The sequence below is a fragment of the Macrobrachium nipponense genome, chromosome 33, assembly GCF_015104395.2.
Source record: "Macrobrachium nipponense isolate FS-2020 chromosome 33, ASM1510439v2, whole genome shotgun sequence".
Taxonomy (NCBI): Eukaryota; Metazoa; Arthropoda; class Malacostraca; order Decapoda; family Palaemonidae; genus Macrobrachium; species Macrobrachium nipponense.
The window spans coordinates 27,776,741-27,795,294 of record NC_087219.1 but is presented as its reverse complement, the minus strand read 5'-3'; the positions used below and the strand labels follow the sequence as shown (position 1 = coordinate 27,795,294).

At 40.0% G+C, this 18,554-nt stretch overlaps 1 protein-coding gene across 5 annotated transcripts in view; it reads left to right on the top strand.

The window, feature by feature from the left end:
• The window catches only part of LOC135203053 (two pore calcium channel protein 1-like), a 734,396-nt gene that overhangs the window by 645,117 nt on the left and 70,725 nt on the right, over positions 1 to 18,554 (top strand). For all 5 annotated transcript variants that reach the window (XM_064232644.1, XM_064232646.1, XM_064232647.1 and 2 more), the window contains 2 exons: positions 16,402 to 16,546; positions 17,567 to 17,749. In XM_064232644.1, coding sequence (XP_064088714.1) covers positions 16,402 to 16,546; positions 17,567 to 17,749 — 328 coding nt within the window. The remainder of the gene's footprint in view (positions 1 to 16,401; positions 16,547 to 17,566; positions 17,750 to 18,554) is intronic.

Here is an 18,554-nt window from a genome sequence, read left to right as displayed (position 1 = left end):
GTCGAGGTTCCACTGTACTTTATACGTATACGATATGGTACATAATTATTAATTTAAGCTAATTTTTTAGGTTCAATGCATACTGGCTTATGATAGTTCAGTACAAAGAGAAATTTAATAACATTAATAATAATAATAATAATAATAATAATAATAATAATAATATCCTTTATTTCAGCTCAGGGCCATATACATGGAATATACAAAATACAGGCAGTAACATACACAATCTAGACACATGAGACAACATGATAAAAAAAGAAAGAATAATCAGCACCTATCCATAAAATAGCTGAGGTAGCATAAAAGATAGTAATCATAATACTATACTTGTAATAACAGTAATAATATTGGTGAGAAAAAAAATGCATTGAGAGTAATAACAGTTAGTGCACATATTATATAACTTAAATTTCAACTAGAGACCTTAGTTGGTTACATTAGTCAGGTCCAGAAGGCTAAATACAAAAATTAAATGTAAAAAAAAAACTTTAACTTGATAGTAATCACAGTATTAATGAAAAATTAAAATATCAGCAATAAATGTAATGACAAAATCTGCAGATGACATCTTGCCAATACAGAGATTAAGTCCTTTAGGGGACAAAAGCCTCATTTTCCCATCTTTCCCACAATTTAGATCTTCTTGCTTCACTCCTTAGGATGCTTTGTATGAGCGAGTTGCTGTTGTTTCTCACTCGGGTTACCAGACTGGACATTGTTCACCTAACAATGATTTTTAAATTGTCCAGGTGGTTTTCTATGAACATCTGTGTGGCGGAGTGGTAGCGGGGAGTGTTTGTGAGGAGTCTCAGAATGTCATTGTGCACAACAGTGATGCGTCTCATGGTCTCTCGGGTATAGTTCGTCCTGAGGGAACACCCATAGATACTGTAGCAGTATGAGCGGAAGAGCAGCAGTTTCACGTCTCGGTGACAGAAGGCAAACCTCTTTGCAATCATGTTGACAGTTGCACATAGTTTACGACGCCTCTGTTCAATGTCTGCCGTATCTTTTAGGTCATCGGTGATAATGTGACCCAAATACGGAAATTCGAGCACAAATTCCAGCCGATGGTTTCCAAGGAAAATTTGTGGTTCTGTAATATGCTTAAGCAATCTCGGGAGCAGCGACATGCACTGGGTCTTGGTTTCGTTGTAGATTATATCAAATTCCACTGCATATTGGTGGCAAGTGTCGATGAGTCGTTGGAGACCTTGCACTGATGGGGAAATCAGAACCATATCGTCGGCGTAACAGAGGTTGTTTATAGTTGTTTCACTGACGGTGCATCCGATTGGGAGCGAGTTCAGATTGACATTCAAGGCATCTGTGTACGTATTAAACAGGTATGGAGAGAGAATGCCCCCTTGCCGAAGCCTGTTTAGGGAGCCGAAGGTGTACGATAATACGTTACCCCATTTGACACAGAATTGCTGTGTGGAGAACCAGCAATGTAAAATGCCAATTAGATACAGGGGTGTGCCCCTTTTATGCAGCTTCAGGAAGAGCTTCAGGTAGTTTACTCTGTCAAATGCTTTTCTCACATCTACAAAACAAAGGAAAACAGGAGAGGCTGATGATAGGTAGTAGTTCAGCAATTCTTTCAGTATGTAGATGCAGGTGTCGGTTGAGTGGTTTGCTTTAAACCCGAACTGGTTGTCAGTGGTGTGTAGAAAGGGGAGAAGTCTCACTAGAGAACCAACTCAAGTATCTTCGATGCGATTGTTGTGATTGCAATCGGCCGGTAGTTGCCAGGGTCAGCTGCATCCTTTAGCTTTTTTTTGACTAATGGTATCAAGTGAACTAAGAGTAGGGAGTCTGGAAGAAACCAGTGAATTATGCACACATTGAATAGGGCAGTTAGCAAAATGTAAATTATCGGATGGCAGAATTTGAAAGCCTCTGCAGGAACACCATCACAGCTGGGCGATTTGTTATTAGGTAGGCTGTTTATGGTATCGCTGATGTTACCTGGCATAATACGGTCTGCAAAGTGAAATTAAATGTTGTCAGTAAGGAGGTTATCTACATCCCTTCGGGAATCTTGATCATTTATGCAATTCAGGATATTGTTGAAGTGGTCGCCCCTCATACTTGCGATAGCTTCTTCTCCGACTGCTTCCCCTACTCTCTGTGATAGCTTTTTAGTTTTGGGATTTAAGGACTGGATATCTTTCCAAAGACGAGGATAATCCTCAGATTCTAAGTTTCTGGACATTGCATCGGCTCTTAGTTGTTTTTCATTTAACCTGCAGTGCTTAGGAGCAAGTTTGAACTGCACCCTCGCCTGTCTCATTAGTAATGCAGTGCCCTTCCCTGGGGCTACCATTTTGCCTCCACAGTAAAAACATTTCTCGTGAGTATGTATACAGATCTTTAACCAAATCATTCCATCCAGGTATATTACGAGAATTACCTTGACAAAATCTATAGGCAGTCCTGCCCGAAACAAGTATAGCGGAGGTTATGTTCGAATAGAATTCATTCAGATCCCTCCTGTGGTGGTCATTTCTACAATTTGTGTTAGTACAAAGTAAGGCGTCTGCCGGTTGAACTATTGACCGCAACCTGGTTTCCGTGGTCGCCGTAAAGTATCTGGTTTTCTGTTGGTTTTTAAAATCCCAGTTTACCGCTGGTGGGCGATCAGTTAGGGGGTTCACGTTAGGGAGGGATGGGGTACTGAATGACACCTGTAATGGGATGTGATAGTAGCCCGTTGCAAGATCATAGTGAATATTGCAGGCCAGAATAGAATCATGAAGTTGTGGAGATGTGATGCAGTGGTCCAGCCAGGAGGTTGTAATGGCGTCCGCTCTTTTATGTACATATGAATAGGAGGAGGGAGGGAGGAGCATTACATCGCTAATTTGGAGAGCATGATTTTGACAGAAGCGAGTAAGTTCATTATAAAATTGTTTCGTGGGGTGAGAATTAAGGTACTCGATTGTTCAAATATGATCAGCAGAAGAATCTTGAATAATACTGTGTAACTCCCCTAGAATCATGCAGTAATTATAAAAATTATTGTTATTTTCCCATGGCATATAAACATTAATGATTAGGATTTTAAAGTTCCCTACTGTCACTTGAAGCCCCAGCAATCTGTCACTCCTCTAGGTCATCACCTTTATCATATTGTCTAACGATTTGTGCCACATAAACATTAATGATTAGGATTTTAAAGTTCCCTACTGTCACTTGAAGCCCCAGCAATCTGTCACTCCTCTAGGTCATCACCTTTATCATATTGTCTAACGATTTGTGCCACAGGAAAGAAAGGCCTCCTTTCGGGCGACCGGCTATGATTTGATCTGTTACTTGCATCGATGAAATCGAGAAGGTTCTGAAGTCTTCATGAATTGAATCGCAGATGGCAAGGTCATGTGGCCAGAGGAGCGTTTCTTGCAATGCAATGATGCCTTTGAAGTTTTTGCAGAACATGTTTAGGAGAGGAATGTTCTGCTTGAGGCCAAAAATATTCCAAGAGATTATGTTTAATGTATCCATGGCTACTCACGAAGATGGGAGATGAATGCGCTGATCATTTGGGTGGATGGGGGGTTAGCCAGGGGGAGTGGGCAGTCACTCGCCGTGGGAGGTTGGCTGGCACTTGCGGTGGAAATTACCCTGGTTGGAGTGTCAGTAAGTTCCCCTGGGGGTGGTTGGTCCCGGATTAGTTTATATCTTGAAACTAATATATTAGGACCGAAATTCTCGCCTTTAAGAACATCGAGGTGTTGAAATAGGCAGGTAATCCTGTAAGCCACTTTATGTTTACTTCTGCATGGGAGTTCATGAGAGATGAGTGGGTCAGAGCCAGTGAGAAACTTGACTCTCTCCACAATGGCGTCTAGCATCACCGATGAGCGCAGATTGTGAATTACTACGTGACATCTCTTCCTAGGTGTCGGGCGAGGTGAAACATGAATGTTGGGCTCCGGTCCAGCAGCCAAACGAGAGGTTCTTCTCTTCTTTCTGCTTGTTTGTATCTGCCAGCCGCCAGACCCCTCATGATCACTCTCATCTGCATCTACGATGGGGGGTTGGGCGGGAGAGATAGGGTGGGGAGGATTACGAGGGCTGGTAATCATCACCGGAGATATATCTTCCACCAGAGGCACTGGGGAGGGAGAAGAGGATGGGAGACCAACATGCCCCTCAGAACGGTCTACAGGTGACGGGGGTACTTCCGTGTCCGTGTTGCTTGGAGGCGAGGAAAAACTGGATGCCGCATTCATAGAAGTCTGGTGACTATCTGTGCGATTGTCTATTGATCCATGCACTCCTTTGATCACATTCCATATCCGTGTGAGGTTATTTGTTTGCACCGTTTTAAGACTGTCTAGGGATTCCTGTAGTCCTTTGATCACATCCCAGATTCTTGATGATTTATCATTTGTCTCCTCAGTTTTTTCCGAGTTTTTTCCAGTTATTTCTGAGAGAGATTTTGCTGTTTGGAAGGCATTTTCTGCCGTGTGGTACACCGCAGGTAGGCTTAGGTCAGCAGGCCCCTTTGGAGGCAGATTGTAAGGGTCATCGGTGTAGATTTCCACCGAGCAGGTCCTTAGCCACTTAGTGATGTATGATATTTTCTTGTGAGAGGACAAGTTCTTCGCGGATCGCTCCTTGAGAATGCTCTCTGGTATCAGATCTTTGCATTTCGCATATGCAACATTAATTTCCTCATCGGAGAAGGCATCACTGACAGATTGTATAGCAGACTCGACGTTGAAACTGTTCGATTGGTATTGTATAAAGTAAAGAGAATTGTTCGCGAGTACAGAACTTGTGTGTGGGGCACAGGCACCGGTAGGTGCCAGGGTCACTTGCGCAACGGTTGGAGGTTGGTCGGATGACATTTTCGTGGTAAGGGAAGGGTCAAGCACTAACACATACACAGCATTCTTTTACCCATTTCTCAGGACCAATAGGCCTCAAGTAGCTGTGATTTGAAAGATTTCTAAGGCACTGATTGGAGCAGAAAGAATATTAGTATATCTGCAATTGCACAACACTCTCCAGCTTACACGCCGGTTATTACGTGGAGACACTATTAACACATTGCTTACTATAAGAGGTATAATCACCAAGGGCGAAAAACCCTTCTTTTCAGTGAAGAAATGCGAGAGACCTCCAACACGTCCGCCTACATATAACGTGCCAAAGCAAAAAAAGAGTTAGCCTAGCATATACTATGGCAAATCTATTTGTTTATTGATATAAGGCAATTCTAGAGTTTCAATGCATTCTGACTGTGTTATATGTATCAGTATAAAAAAAAATTGGACACAAAACGAGAATCAGATTCGGTCCGACATTGGTTTAATTGAGCGATGTCAGTCTGCTGATGGCTGCATATAATTATAAAATAAAAATGTAACATATGCATCTTTTCCATGAATCTTTTAAAAACTTAATCATTACTTCACTGTATCCAATAATATATGTATTCTAACATTATTGTATTATAAAATACTAACATAGCTGTCAGTGTGTTGGTTTGGAAATCAGCTGATGACAGATAGTGGATAAGAGCTTATTTTGCCATATTTAACTCAATTCTGAGCAAATTTTCCTGCTTCTAGTTAGCATAAAAGTATATCTTAAGTATTTTACTCATATGAGACAAGGTCATTTTTTGTTATATGACATTTTTTTAAGTCAAAATACGACTTGAATACATCTTGTTGTGAATTAAATTTTTTTTTGTCAAAAGATTGTGGTGGGGGGATGTTTATGTTTATGTAAGAAAATTATGTGATTCCATACACTGTTTTCACTGGATTTCCTCGTAATGTGAGCTTCATGTTATTTATCTTTTATCGATGTGAAAAAAACAGTAAAATGTGTTCTTTCAAGCCCAGTAGTTTTGACTAAAATTATTTTATCTCAGAGTTATCTACGGTTGTTTGATGGCATAAGTTTACGGGAGTTTTAGCCTTATTGCCAATGCATGATATAGTCATTAGCAGCTTGAACAGTTTTCTCAGCTTCAGCTGCAACTTGGTTTAAATTTAACAGTATTTTCTTTTCTGATCTTTGATCTATAGCAAATGAAGTTATTACAACATCATTTATAACATAACTACAGTAATTGTTCACTATTGTACGAGGGTTGAAATTCAAGCCAAATGGATGTTATTATCCAATTAAGTTGTACTTAGCAAAAGAGTTGTTTCTCGTTCGGTAGTTCATGGCTGTACACATTTATGCAACGATTATAATGTTAAAAAAATTACTTTCATCATTCTGTTTTTCTGCTTTTGAACTTATTTAACTAGAAGATGGGATAAAGTTAGGCTATTGGAATTTGGTCTCTCTCACTCCCTCTTGTACATTGCTGCCTGCACCTGTTGCAAGCAAAATTTTAAAATATTTTCAAAATATTCTTGTATTAGCATTAATTGGTAACCCCATCATAAAATTGGATTATCGTAAGTTGAATTATCGTAACTTGAACACCACCTGTATACATTTTATAATTTGCAAAGTGTTGAACTACTAGTTCACCTTGAACTGGAGTAAATGTCAGAAGACCTTATCTGCCCCAACAGCACTGTTGTCATGGTAAGAGAAGGGTTCCTCCGTGAACCTACCTTTGCAGTCTCAAGAAGTGGTTCTTGCCAACAGTACATCTCGGTGTTTTACATGGCTAAAGACTTCCAGCCTTCATTGCAAGCATAGGCTTTTTTGCTGAAGAGCAATGAAAGAGCTTAAATTCTCTTTCAGTCCTCTGTAAATTTCAGGGGTTAGGACCGTCCTCTTTGATTTGCATCACTGACGGGACTTTTCTGTCAGAATCATGAAAAGTATAACTTCATTCTGTCTCTGTCTTGCCATCCCAGGGACCTCAGGCCTCTGGATGACATTTGACTCCCTTGGGATATGCGAGCCTTTACGAGATTCAACAGACAGAGTTTTGTCTTGGATATCGAATCATTCTGCATCTGTTTTGACGGGTTGAATCCTTCATGATCCTCTATGCCTTGGACTGTATTTATTGATCCAGATCAATCATTACTTTGTCCTATTAATGGGTTGTTGGACCTGCGGAGACTTGACACCCTTCATTGGATGTGGATTTCCTTTCTCCACTACAGGCTCGCCATGGAGAAGTGTCTAAGGAAATAACTTTCTTTGAGTCCTGCGAGATCGTGAGCTTCCTCTCTGCAGTTAGCTATGTCACCTGCACGCTCCTCCCGAGAGCACACAGTGACAGTGGATTGGTCCTTGCATCGCACTCTGAAAAATATGTTGGGGCTGGAAGACAGATTTAGTTCCATGAGGACCACTTTATGTCTTTCTGTCTTTGGGTAATTGCCCACAGGTCCTTGGAACACCTTTTCCTTGGACTTTTGGTGGATCCTCAAAGCTGTGTGTATGCTTACCTGGCTCCTTCAAGATGACAAGTTGCATCTCACCTGTGATGTGCAGTTCTAGAAGTAAGAAGGATGTGAGAGTGACTGGTCTCAACAACATCCCCCTTCTTGTCCTTCTACTTCTCTTCCTTCAGGCTGAGAATAGGACTTGAACTTTCACTGGCTGTTTGGGCGTTTGATGCAGTAAGTGTACAAATCGAGTTTCCTTGCTGTTTTTCTTATCAGAATCATAGAAAGAATTTTGATCCTTCCTCTAGCAAGGGGAAGAAGGAGATGCAGGCAATAAGGGAGGAACATCTTATATCTTTGTCTTAATGCCTCTGTTTATATTCTTCATTGTGTTTTCGTATGAGTTACAATTGTCCACTCATTTTGAAAAGGCCCAGAGGTCTGACTTTTGATCTTGCAGTTCTTAGACTCCGATGAATACGTCAGAGGTAGGGCACTCCTCGTTCTTCCGACCAGGAGGAATTGCCCAGGTGTGCTGAACCCCAGTCAGTTCTAGAGACACACTCAGATTCATCCCTCCAAACAGTGAGTCTTCCTATCGTAAAGGACCGAGGGTTTGTTTATTGTGTAGGAACAAATCACAATTTTAAAAATTAAATTGTATTTTTCCTAACTATACAAACCTGAGGTGGGTCCTTTACATTAATTGCCCACCTCATGCCACGCCTCAATCTGAAACATGGGCCACAAGTAAATTGGATTGTTTACATCCAAGCAGGCGGGTCTCCCTGCCTACCGGGCAGTAATTACTGCCTAACCACCTTGTTCAAGAATTTAACAGCCGTATTCTAGCTACTACACCTGCAAGTATATTTTATTGTAAAGGACCTCAGGTTTGTATAGTTAGGAAAATAGAATCAACTTTCAAAAATTATGATTTTTCTGTTTTTTAAGATAACTTCCCAGTAATGGTCTAAATGAAACAATTGCTAAAGAGAAAGCACTTGATGCTTGTCATTACTAAATCATTTTGCATGGATCTAGAATGATCTAAAAGCAAATAATGTCACCAGAAATGGAACTTATTTGTTTTTCTTGTGACATAAGAAAATGTTTTTTTTCCATTGTGTATTCACTGTCTTGTCCTCAAGTAGCTACCCTTTTCATGGCCTAACCAGAGCATCATGGTAACCAGACTAATGTCAAAGAAAATTTTTTAGCTGTTGGAACATTGAAACTTGCAAGACCTGATGTAGTGGCATGGAATTTAGTTGTGGTTCTGAAATGGCAAAAAACATACATCTCAGTAATTGAGAGAGAGAGAGAGAGAGAGAATTAGTAAATCATTTTTCACATAAGTGAAGTACTCTTTTGGTGGTTGTTTCCTTTGTTAGCTGCTTTTAGCTTCCATTTAGCTAAATAAGATCTAGTGTTAATATGTCAGTCTAGTTCAACAGTAGTTAGGTTTTGCAACGAAGGCTGTAAAACTAGGATGGTTAAGCTGTGTTATGATCTGCACTCCAAGTACGTGAAGTGAAGGGGCCAGGAATGTAGCAAAGACTTAACTTAAGCTGAATGTCAGGACTTAGATGATCAGGCTTGGAAGAACTTTAAGTCCCATTTAGAGAAGATGGAAAAAGATAGGAATAGAAAGGCGGCTCTTAGGGCCAAAAGAACATCTAGTATTGAAGCAATTCCTTTGCCCTTAGAGGCAAAGAAGTCTAGTTTTCCTTCCCCTCTTTTATCTAACATCTCTCCTATAGTTAGTCCTCCTATTTCATTGCCACTAACTCCAGTCCAGGTATCCCATGCTTCCAATCTTAACTCATTGCCAGCTTAGAGTCCAAAATGGACTAGAAATTAGAGTTTTATACCATGAATTTGGGGTTGTCATTTTGTTCCTTTGTCGAGCAATCGACCAGTGCCAAGATAAGTGAAGTGCCTAGTGTCAGTGTTGTCTGAGGAGAAGGCTGTCTGTCCCCCCAGTTCTCCTAGATAAAGGTCACTGTCCTGCTCCTCTGCACCCAGGAGAAGGCATACCAGATGTTGATGGGAGGCGGGGGTGTTTGCCCACGGGCAATCATTGAGTGGGTTGAGCCTGTTGACTCATGGGCTTCAAATGAATGCCATTGGAAAGGGGTGGATGTAAGCATAATGCGTTTTTTCTCCGTCATGTAAGTCTAAAGAGACATGCCTCATTCGTGGATTGTTGGACTCTAACAGTGAAGAAGTCGAAGGAGCACAGGAGTCCGCAACCATATTGTAGTTTTGTGCCATATCAGTTCATTCAAGTTTCATGCCAGTCGTCACCTGAAAATCAAGATTTGTCTGGCGACAGGTGCATTCTGGTGGCAAAGCGCTCAGAACAAAGTACCCACTCTTGTGCTATCAACTCTCTTCAATGCTTGTCAAAAGCGTTTTCGTCTCGTTCGCCTCCTTCAACATGAGTTCTCTCACTTGCATGTTGCTCATCATTTAAGAAGAGTTGTTTGATTGCCACTGATTTGACTTCTAAGACTATCACTATGGAGGAGTAAGATGGTAATTTAAATTTGACAACGTCTTCGAGGGTTGCATGAGAGAGAGAGAGAGAGAGAGAGAGAAGAGAGAGAGAGAGAGAAGGAAAGAGGAGAGAGAGAGAGAGAGAGAGAGAGAGAGCAAAATTGGTGAGAGTAGTTTGATGGCGGGCGTAAGCGTGTGGGTATTGTCTGTTCTGGCGATTGCCCAGTATTTCAGTGGCGAGTGTCTGTTATGAGAGTCGGAAGAAATGAGGAAGTCTGTGAAGTCATAGAGTCGGTACTAAACAGTTTGTTTGGCAGCAGTTTTATCCATTGATGGTCAGTTGATACAGTGTGATTTGATTGATTTTGATATTGTAAGGTTGTTGTGTGTGTGTCTGTCTGGTTGTGGTGAAGTTGAAGAGGTTGGTTGTGCTGGTTGTGCATTTTGGTATCTGTGAGTTGGTGGTTGGGGACAGTGTTGGTGTTGGCAGTTTATGGTGCTGGGGGTCGAGTTGTTGTATGGCTGTCGGGTTGTTTCGAGCTGTTGGTATTCATCTGCACAGTGATTTGTTGGGTTGTTAAATTGTTGTATGGTTGTAGTTCTTGGTTTGTTCTTTTGTGTTGTGATTCTCGGCGGTGGTTGTGTCTCAGCTAGCCCAGCCTATATCCAGCGGACTGCACTGTGCCTAGCCCTGAGTATCTGGAGTCTGAGGTAAGTACATGCATTTGTGTTTTGTGTGTTCTGTATTTCGGTAAGCCAGTTGTACTGCATAAAAAGTAATGTAAAGGGGAAAGTGTGGCTGTGAGAAAATGTGTCAGCCAGTACGATTAAAGTAACTGGAGCTTGCTTGCTTTGTTGTTTTGCGTGTGTTCCCGCCACAGCACTACACTAGATGAGTCATCTTTGGGACCTTTCTGACTGCAACTTCAAGAGCTCATGGTTTCATGAAGAAATCGACAGCTTCTAAAGGATAGGACGATGGTCTGTCACCCATTTCATCCAAAGAGGAAGAAGAGGATCAAGACTCGAAATCGTCGTCAGCCTACTTGAGTTGCAAAGTTTTTGCTTGTTACTTACCTAGATTTCTTTGAGCCAGCTTCTTCGTCATCCCCTTCTATATCCGTAATGGATAGGAAGGCAGTCGGGCCTGGTTTACCGAAGTTGGTTCTTTCTAGTCCGCCAAAAGAAAAGAGTATTGCAGGAAGCTAATGAGTGGTTGCCAAATAAGCAGAAGTCAGGTAAAGCTTCTTTTGCCTATCCTTCTTCCAAGCTCCAGAGCAAGCACAGTAATACCTCAATCTTACACGATTCGAGTTGTGCGAATTCACAATAGCGCAAACTTTTCATAGGCACCTAGCTAATTATCATACACAAGTATTTCACAGACACTCGAACGCAAATGCAATATTTTCTAACCCTGGAGAAACCTGCAAAGTTGTTTGTTCAATTTTTTTCAAACTTTTGTGTGTAAATTAAATAATTAAATTCTCTCTCTCTCTCTCTCTCTCTCTCTCTCTCTCTCTCTCTCTCTCTCTCTCTCTCTCTCTCTCTCTCTCTCTCACTAAGATGAGAGAATTTCTATGGTACATATAGTATGTACTATGTTTATTAATATTTTCAAATATTAATAATAATAATAATGATTAAACTTTAATTACAAAATTTGTAATAGTAATTTAAAGAAATAGGAGAAAAGACTCCTGAGGGTTAAAAAAGTTGGGGAGACACTTCAGCCTTGGTCCCGGAAGGAATCTCTGGCAAAATAGGTCACTCTGACTCCTCAGCCTGAATGGGTAACAATACCCACAGGCCTCGTTGACAAGTTGAGCGCACTTGGGGGGGATCGTCAAGAGGTGGTCAGCTACTCTGAGGAATTGTCATATGAATTTCCTGTAGCTGATGGCTGTATTTTGTCCCTCAAAAAACTCAAACCTCCAGAAGAGAGACACATTTGGTAGCCAACATGACTGCACTATCCTACATCAAGAGGTCGGGATCACGCTCACCTCTGGGTATGATAATGATAGCTATCCTTCGATGGTGCAAGCAAGGAAGTGGCACCTGTCTGCAATTTACCTCACGGGGTCTCTGAATGTAATAGTAGACCCTATCAAGGAAAACGACAACCTTAACAGAGTGGATGTTAGATAACCACTGGAAGTGCACCTGTTTGTCACAGATGAGAATCACAAACTGCCAGTCAAGCAACAGCAAGATATTCCTTCCTACAAAACTGGAACAAATAGAGGACATATTTTTTCCCTCCATTGCTCCAGATTTTAAAGGTGTTGAGCAAACACCTAACCTTCAAAAGAACACCTTACTTAATAGCCCCAAATTGGCCAGACAGGCATTGGTTCTCATTACTTTAACGGATGGATTTTTTAATAACTACAGGCAGCCCCCTGATGCGGCTGGGGGTTTCTGTTCCTGGCTGAGGGCCAATAACTGAAAGTCACCAATAATTTAAAAAATCACTGATAATTATGGTAATAAATGGTGTTTATGACGTCATAAGCACCAATACACTGCTTATTGGCGCCGTTAACAGCTTATTGGCACCGATAAACCACTTACCGATAGTCCCTCTGTAATTACATGTATGGTGATATACATTGGACTGGTGATTAGGCATGTGAATATCACTTGACACTGAGTAATCTTCAGATGAATCAGGAGCAGTGAACTGGCTGGGGCACATAAGAACTCCGATCTGATAAGTGAAAACACTCTGTATCAGAGTAGACTTGATGGATTACCACCAGGCACATACATCAGTCACGTTACAGGAAACTGACCGTGAATGGGGGTCTTCCTCTGACCTTGGTAGAGTGAGAGTACTCAATAACCAGGTTTTTGACGTAGACTCAAAAATAGTTAGGAACATCAGTTCCAATTTGCCCCAGAATCCGGGATAATGAGTCAATGCAGCACAGGTCATGATAGCAGATACATTTCTTAGCCACGCTCTGTACGGTGGGAGTATGTGTGAGGGACCTTCAGCAGGGCTGGCTTTGACTTGTCAAAGTACTCTGTGGTTATAGAAAGAACTACGTCACCTAGAACATAAAGGTGGTAGACGTAAAGGAACAGGCCAAACAGAGGCGATCGGTCAAGCCTACTCCTTGTTTGTCAAGTTGTACCAATGAGGTTATACAGAAGAGAAGGTCATCAGAGGAATATGGGCCTTCTGGCATTTAAGAACATATCTGTTAAAATGATCGTGAGGGTTGGTCTGTGACTATATTGAAGCTCAAAATTGAGCAATGTTAAGGAGGTGTCTGTCTGTTCATTGAAATTTGAGAGTGGGTTCTTTGTTATGAAAAACCACTTTCAATTTCATGTATATATATAAGGTTGCCCAGAGGTCCTTGAACACAATTTCCTTGGGTCCTTTGGTGGCTGCTCAACAAATGGTGTAACTCATCCAGTACCCCTGGCGGGTCAGTTGGTATCTTGTCTAAGATGATGGTATGAATGTGAAATGGAGAAGTTAACTGGTCTCTTTCCTTTTCAAATTTCTGTCTCCTTCTATACTTAGGGCAGTAAGAAGAGAGTACCATCATAAGCTGGAACGGACAAGGTACAGGCGAGTGAAGTGGCCATACTGTTAGGGTTAGTATCAGTAAGATACCTATCAGTAGCAGGACATTCCTCTCTTTAGCAAGGGGGAGAGGAATGATAACAAACCTACAGGAGTGGATGAATTGGTTTGTTAGGAGAACAGATCTTCTTATCTTCCTCGGACGCAATGAACTGTGACATTGTGTAGAACCCAGAAGTCTGACTCTATGATATTCATATATGTCTTAGATTCAGAAATACTGGTCAGTTGTTTTGTAGAATTCTGGTACGTATTCATAAAACTGATCAAAGGTGGCAAACTCCCAGTTGGTTAATAGTACTTACCTCCCACTAAGAGTAAGTCTATCCTAATGTTAAGACCGAAGGTTTGTTTCGTATATGAACAAATGAAAATTTTTTAACCAATTTGTATTTTTCATAACTTACAAACCCTAATGGGGTCACGAGTTAATGAGGGGTATGTGGGTGGCTCCACATGTCTCGTGACTAAGCACAGATGCCAATAGTCCCTTGCGTACACAATTATTTTAAACTTTACTGGTTTCCAGCTGGCGCTGAGTATTTATCCTAATGTTAAGACCTCAGGTTTGTAAGTTATGAAAAATACAAATTGGGTAAAAATTTGTCATGTTGCTGAAAATCATGTTTACGATGTCATTATACAATCAACGTAAGACCGGAACGCAGTTAACTGACACCACCAATAAGGGGGGTGGCTGTTTTTATTATCTACCGGGAAAATGACTAGCCCAACATTGCTAGGTACCTAGTGCAAAAGTTACAGACCTCATATATCCAGCACTACTAGTCCCTATGGAAGATATTGTTAGATTATATCCATACTGAGAGCCCAGTCAGAATTTCTATGGAAACACATTCAAATTTTTATATCCCTTTTTGAAGACAAATACCTTGCAGTTACAACAATCATGGCATACAAGGCAGTATTAATGGAACCATTGCTTCATGGATTCGGAATTGGCTGTAGTATAGAAGTTGTCACTGCCCTTCTGCTGTCCTTTTCACTACAAAGACCCACTTTTGAAAAGGTTCCAATTACTTGGTCCCTGAACAAGGTCTTAGACTTCGATCAGCCCCCCTCAGTTCAGCGGACCTGATTTAACCACAACTCACAAGCTACAATAGGCAATCTTCTTGATTGCATCAGCATCAAGAGCCCGTATCAGCAAACTGGGCGCTCTTAGAAGGGGATGATACATCACGAAAACGGCTGACCATCAATTACTATTGTCCTCTGGCCTGTAATTCCTGGTCAAGAATGAAAATCCTTTAGGCAGGAAATCTATTCTAAGTAAAAAATTTAGCAGACAAAACATTATGCCCAGTTCAAGCACTTAAAGGTTTACCTAGAGGTTATGGCAAACATCCCAGAAGGTCTGTTTCTTTCTTTACGTACTCTATCAATGTTATTCCCACAAGCTCAAAGAAATTCTACTACTGTGTATCAGTTAGTGGCATGGATAGTCCTGACCCATAGGTGCTACAGCAGCAAACCACGGGTCTTCCTAACTGGTGGGTATGCTAACTATTGCTGGGGATGATTTGACAATACTGTAACCATACTCCGAATGCTTAGGTAAGTCAACGTCAGAACTTCACCCTAAAAACATAAGTTTGCATTTAGTTTCTTGTTCTTTGCTACCAAACCTCAAGGTATTTGGAGTAAAGAATGGGGCCTTGAAATTTTTGGCTTGACCCTGGAACAGAAAGGTTATTGGGTTGTTTGAATTAAAATTTGAGAGCTTTTCGTCACCAGTCAGTTTCTTTGTAAAGCTCCTTGAGGACAAGACAGCGACTGCACTAGAAAAACAGGTTTTGATGTAGGAAAAATGTATTTTTGGTAGTTACATAGTCACTGTTGCATCCTCAAACCCTCCTACTTCCCTGACAAAAAGGCATGCCATTTGGGTATGGGATCATCGTGCACTGACCAGCTGAAAGTAATGGCGTCTTGGTCCATTTCTGGTCGTATGTAAACAATATGATGGCGCATGTGTGTATAGCCACCTTTTTTTTTACAGGTTTTTTGATGCAGGTAAACGGGTCAGCATTTGCTGATGATAGTAGAAAGTGCCCTCTTATCTTGAGTCCATTTATTCTCCATCACGTTTTAATGTTTATCATTACGACTACAATACCCAGCCACAAGACTTGGTAAAAGAGAATTCTTTGACATTAGTCTGGTCACCATGGGTAACTCTTTGAGGATTTAACAGCGATTACCAAAAATAGGAATTTGCTACGGCAAAACCTTTTTATGTATTTTGGTTGATTTTTTGGTTATAGAATTTTTTATAGCAAAAAGGTAGAAAATTTAGCATATTGGTTAACCTTGACTTGTTTTTATTTCTATGCTGAACCATTTCAAAGCTATGCCACTACAGTTATACATCTCAGTTCCAAAAGTTTACCAGAACAAATATTTTATCATAGACATTGTTGTTATATAATAATTTCTAAGCGTGAATTATTGCCTCATGCACATACCAAGTAAATGTGAGAACTAGGCTAAATCTCCATCCTCCATATTGACTACCTCACGTCCCAATCAAGCTTAGCATCCTCAGATTGAAATAATTTGACATAACATATTTTGAAGTTTTCGTTTATTTATTAATATATATATGTATGTATCAGTACTAGTGTGTAACCGAAACCATAGTTCACCCTTAAGCATAATCTTATATTATATACTGACCATATAAGCTGATTTCCATAAGAAGTTTTATTTGTAATAGGTGACTGATATGCAAGACAGTTTGTGGACCATATTCTTTCATTATAGATGAGTGGACTGCATATCATAACTGTTACAGTAACTGTTCATCTCATTTTCCCTCCTTACTGTTTATTATGAAGGTCATACCAAGATGTCAATACGGCTTAGAATTGCCTTATTAAACATGAAAGCCAATACTAATCTTGTTTGTTACTAAACTGAAATCTTTCCATAAAATTTCAGATAGAGGCGAATTTTTAAAGTTGGCTGACTTGTTGAACGTGGAGGTCATAGAAGTGGTTGACCGAAGGATATGGGTTCAGAAGTTTTTCCCTTCTCTTTATGCTTCCAAGCCATCTCAGTTTCTGTGTAGGGTTGTGAAGCATAGGTAAGTCTCTGCATTTTTTATGAACCCTTAAATCTGTTGGACTGTGGAACAGTCTCCTAGAGGATGTTGTGCAATTGGAACTTCAAAATATCACACGAAGATGCAATGCAGCAATATTCTAATGCTATTCTCCTTGCATTTTAATACATTTTTATCTGTTAATTTATTTTTCCTTTTAAATAAGTGAGATCTCTTCTTTTTGTATTTCCCTTTACTTTCTCTTCTTTCCTAATGAACACCATATTCTTTGGAAGCTTGAATTTTAAGTCAATTGCTCCCTTGGGCGTGTTCCATATGAATTGGGCTCATCTTCTGAATAACAATACGTAATAATAATACCTTCTGGTCAAGTGTTCTGGATTTGAATATTTCTGATGGCTTTTCAGACTTCCCTTTTCTTTATTTGTTTTATCATTAAATATGATTATTGAGTTGGCATCGTGTTTTCTGTTCCAATGCCTAAGGATTTTAAATTTTTTTTTTTTTATTCTTGAACTTCAGTTTGGTTTACTTCATTTTTTCTGATGTGTAAATGTGTAAGGAGTCTTTGTTGCATTGTAGCACTTGAGAATCTATTGTCTTTTCTCATCAGCTACATGTAAGGTTAAGTGATTGTTTGTTTTCTCTTCTAGTATCTAGTGTGGTTTTTTAACATTTTTGTCCACAGGACAGAGGTCTTTGTTTACCATTTTATCTTCATGTATCATCAATTACTCATAATAATGGAAACTGCCACCCAATCTGTGGTACCTAGTAGGTCAGTGCTTTGGCTGCCTTAGACCTGGGAATCTGCCCAGGCATGCGCAGTGCCACTAGCTAATTGTTGTTCTGTAATTTTGAGGGGAACTAATCATGTGGACTTTTGTATGCTTCAAATTGGTTAATTCTAAGTAATAGATTTAAATTTGTAAAATCTTTTTGATGTAAGCTTGTAACTTAAAATGTAATACATCATTAATGGAGAAATACCAGCAGTAAAAAGAAGCTGCTAATAAAAAGTATGTTCCAATACATTTTCAGGTATTTTCAAATATTCTTTGATGTGCTGACTTTAGTCAATGCAGCTGTGATTGGCATATCAACCAAATCGTCCAGCTGGGATAGTACGGCCGAATGGATTTTCTTAGGACTCTTCATGATGGAAATTCTACTGAAGTTGTATGTTTTTGGTCCAAGGCGATTCTTTACCAGACTTTGGAATGTGTGAGTAAGATGTAGTAAAAGTTTTTAGAGCCTGTGAATAGGTCTTGTACTACATATAGTTATATATACCATTAGTCCATCTGTTATTAAAATGAGAGTACAGATACCACACTAGTGCTTATGAACATTCAGCTTACAAGCATTCAGAGATTTAAACAAATGGGATTGCATATTAACATTGTATTTAGAGCATTCCTCCTTACTACCCATAAGTTCATATTTTGTTTTATGCTCCTATTCCGTACAGACAGTACTGTATTGTGCTTTAGGATGGAAAACCTACAGTACTGTATTTTTTTTATATCATACTGTACTTAAAGAGGCAGGAAGAGAACATTAACCAACTAGCAGACAATTCAGCGTACAAACAGCCAGATGTAACTCATTTGTAAGTACATAGTGTGGTGTCTGTTTTGTACTGTAATGTATATGCTGTACCCAATCATATATATGTGTATATATACAGGCAGTCCCCGCGTTATGACAGGGGTTCCGCTCTTGAGACGCGTTGTAACCCGAAAATCGTCGTAAGCCGGAACATCATCAAAAATCCTAAGAAAACCTTACTTTTAATGCTTTGGGTGCATTAAAAACTAAGTAAACTGCATTCTTATTGCATTTTAGATAAAAAAAACCTTCAAGTATTGATTATTTTGCATTTTTGGTGTCATATTTCTTGTGCCAGATCAGAGCTGTAGGCGTCATAACCCTGGAACATACATCGTAACCCTGGAAATAATTTCTGATGAATATAATTGAAAAGTGCCTTAACCTCGGAACATCGTAAGCCGAACCCGTCGTAACC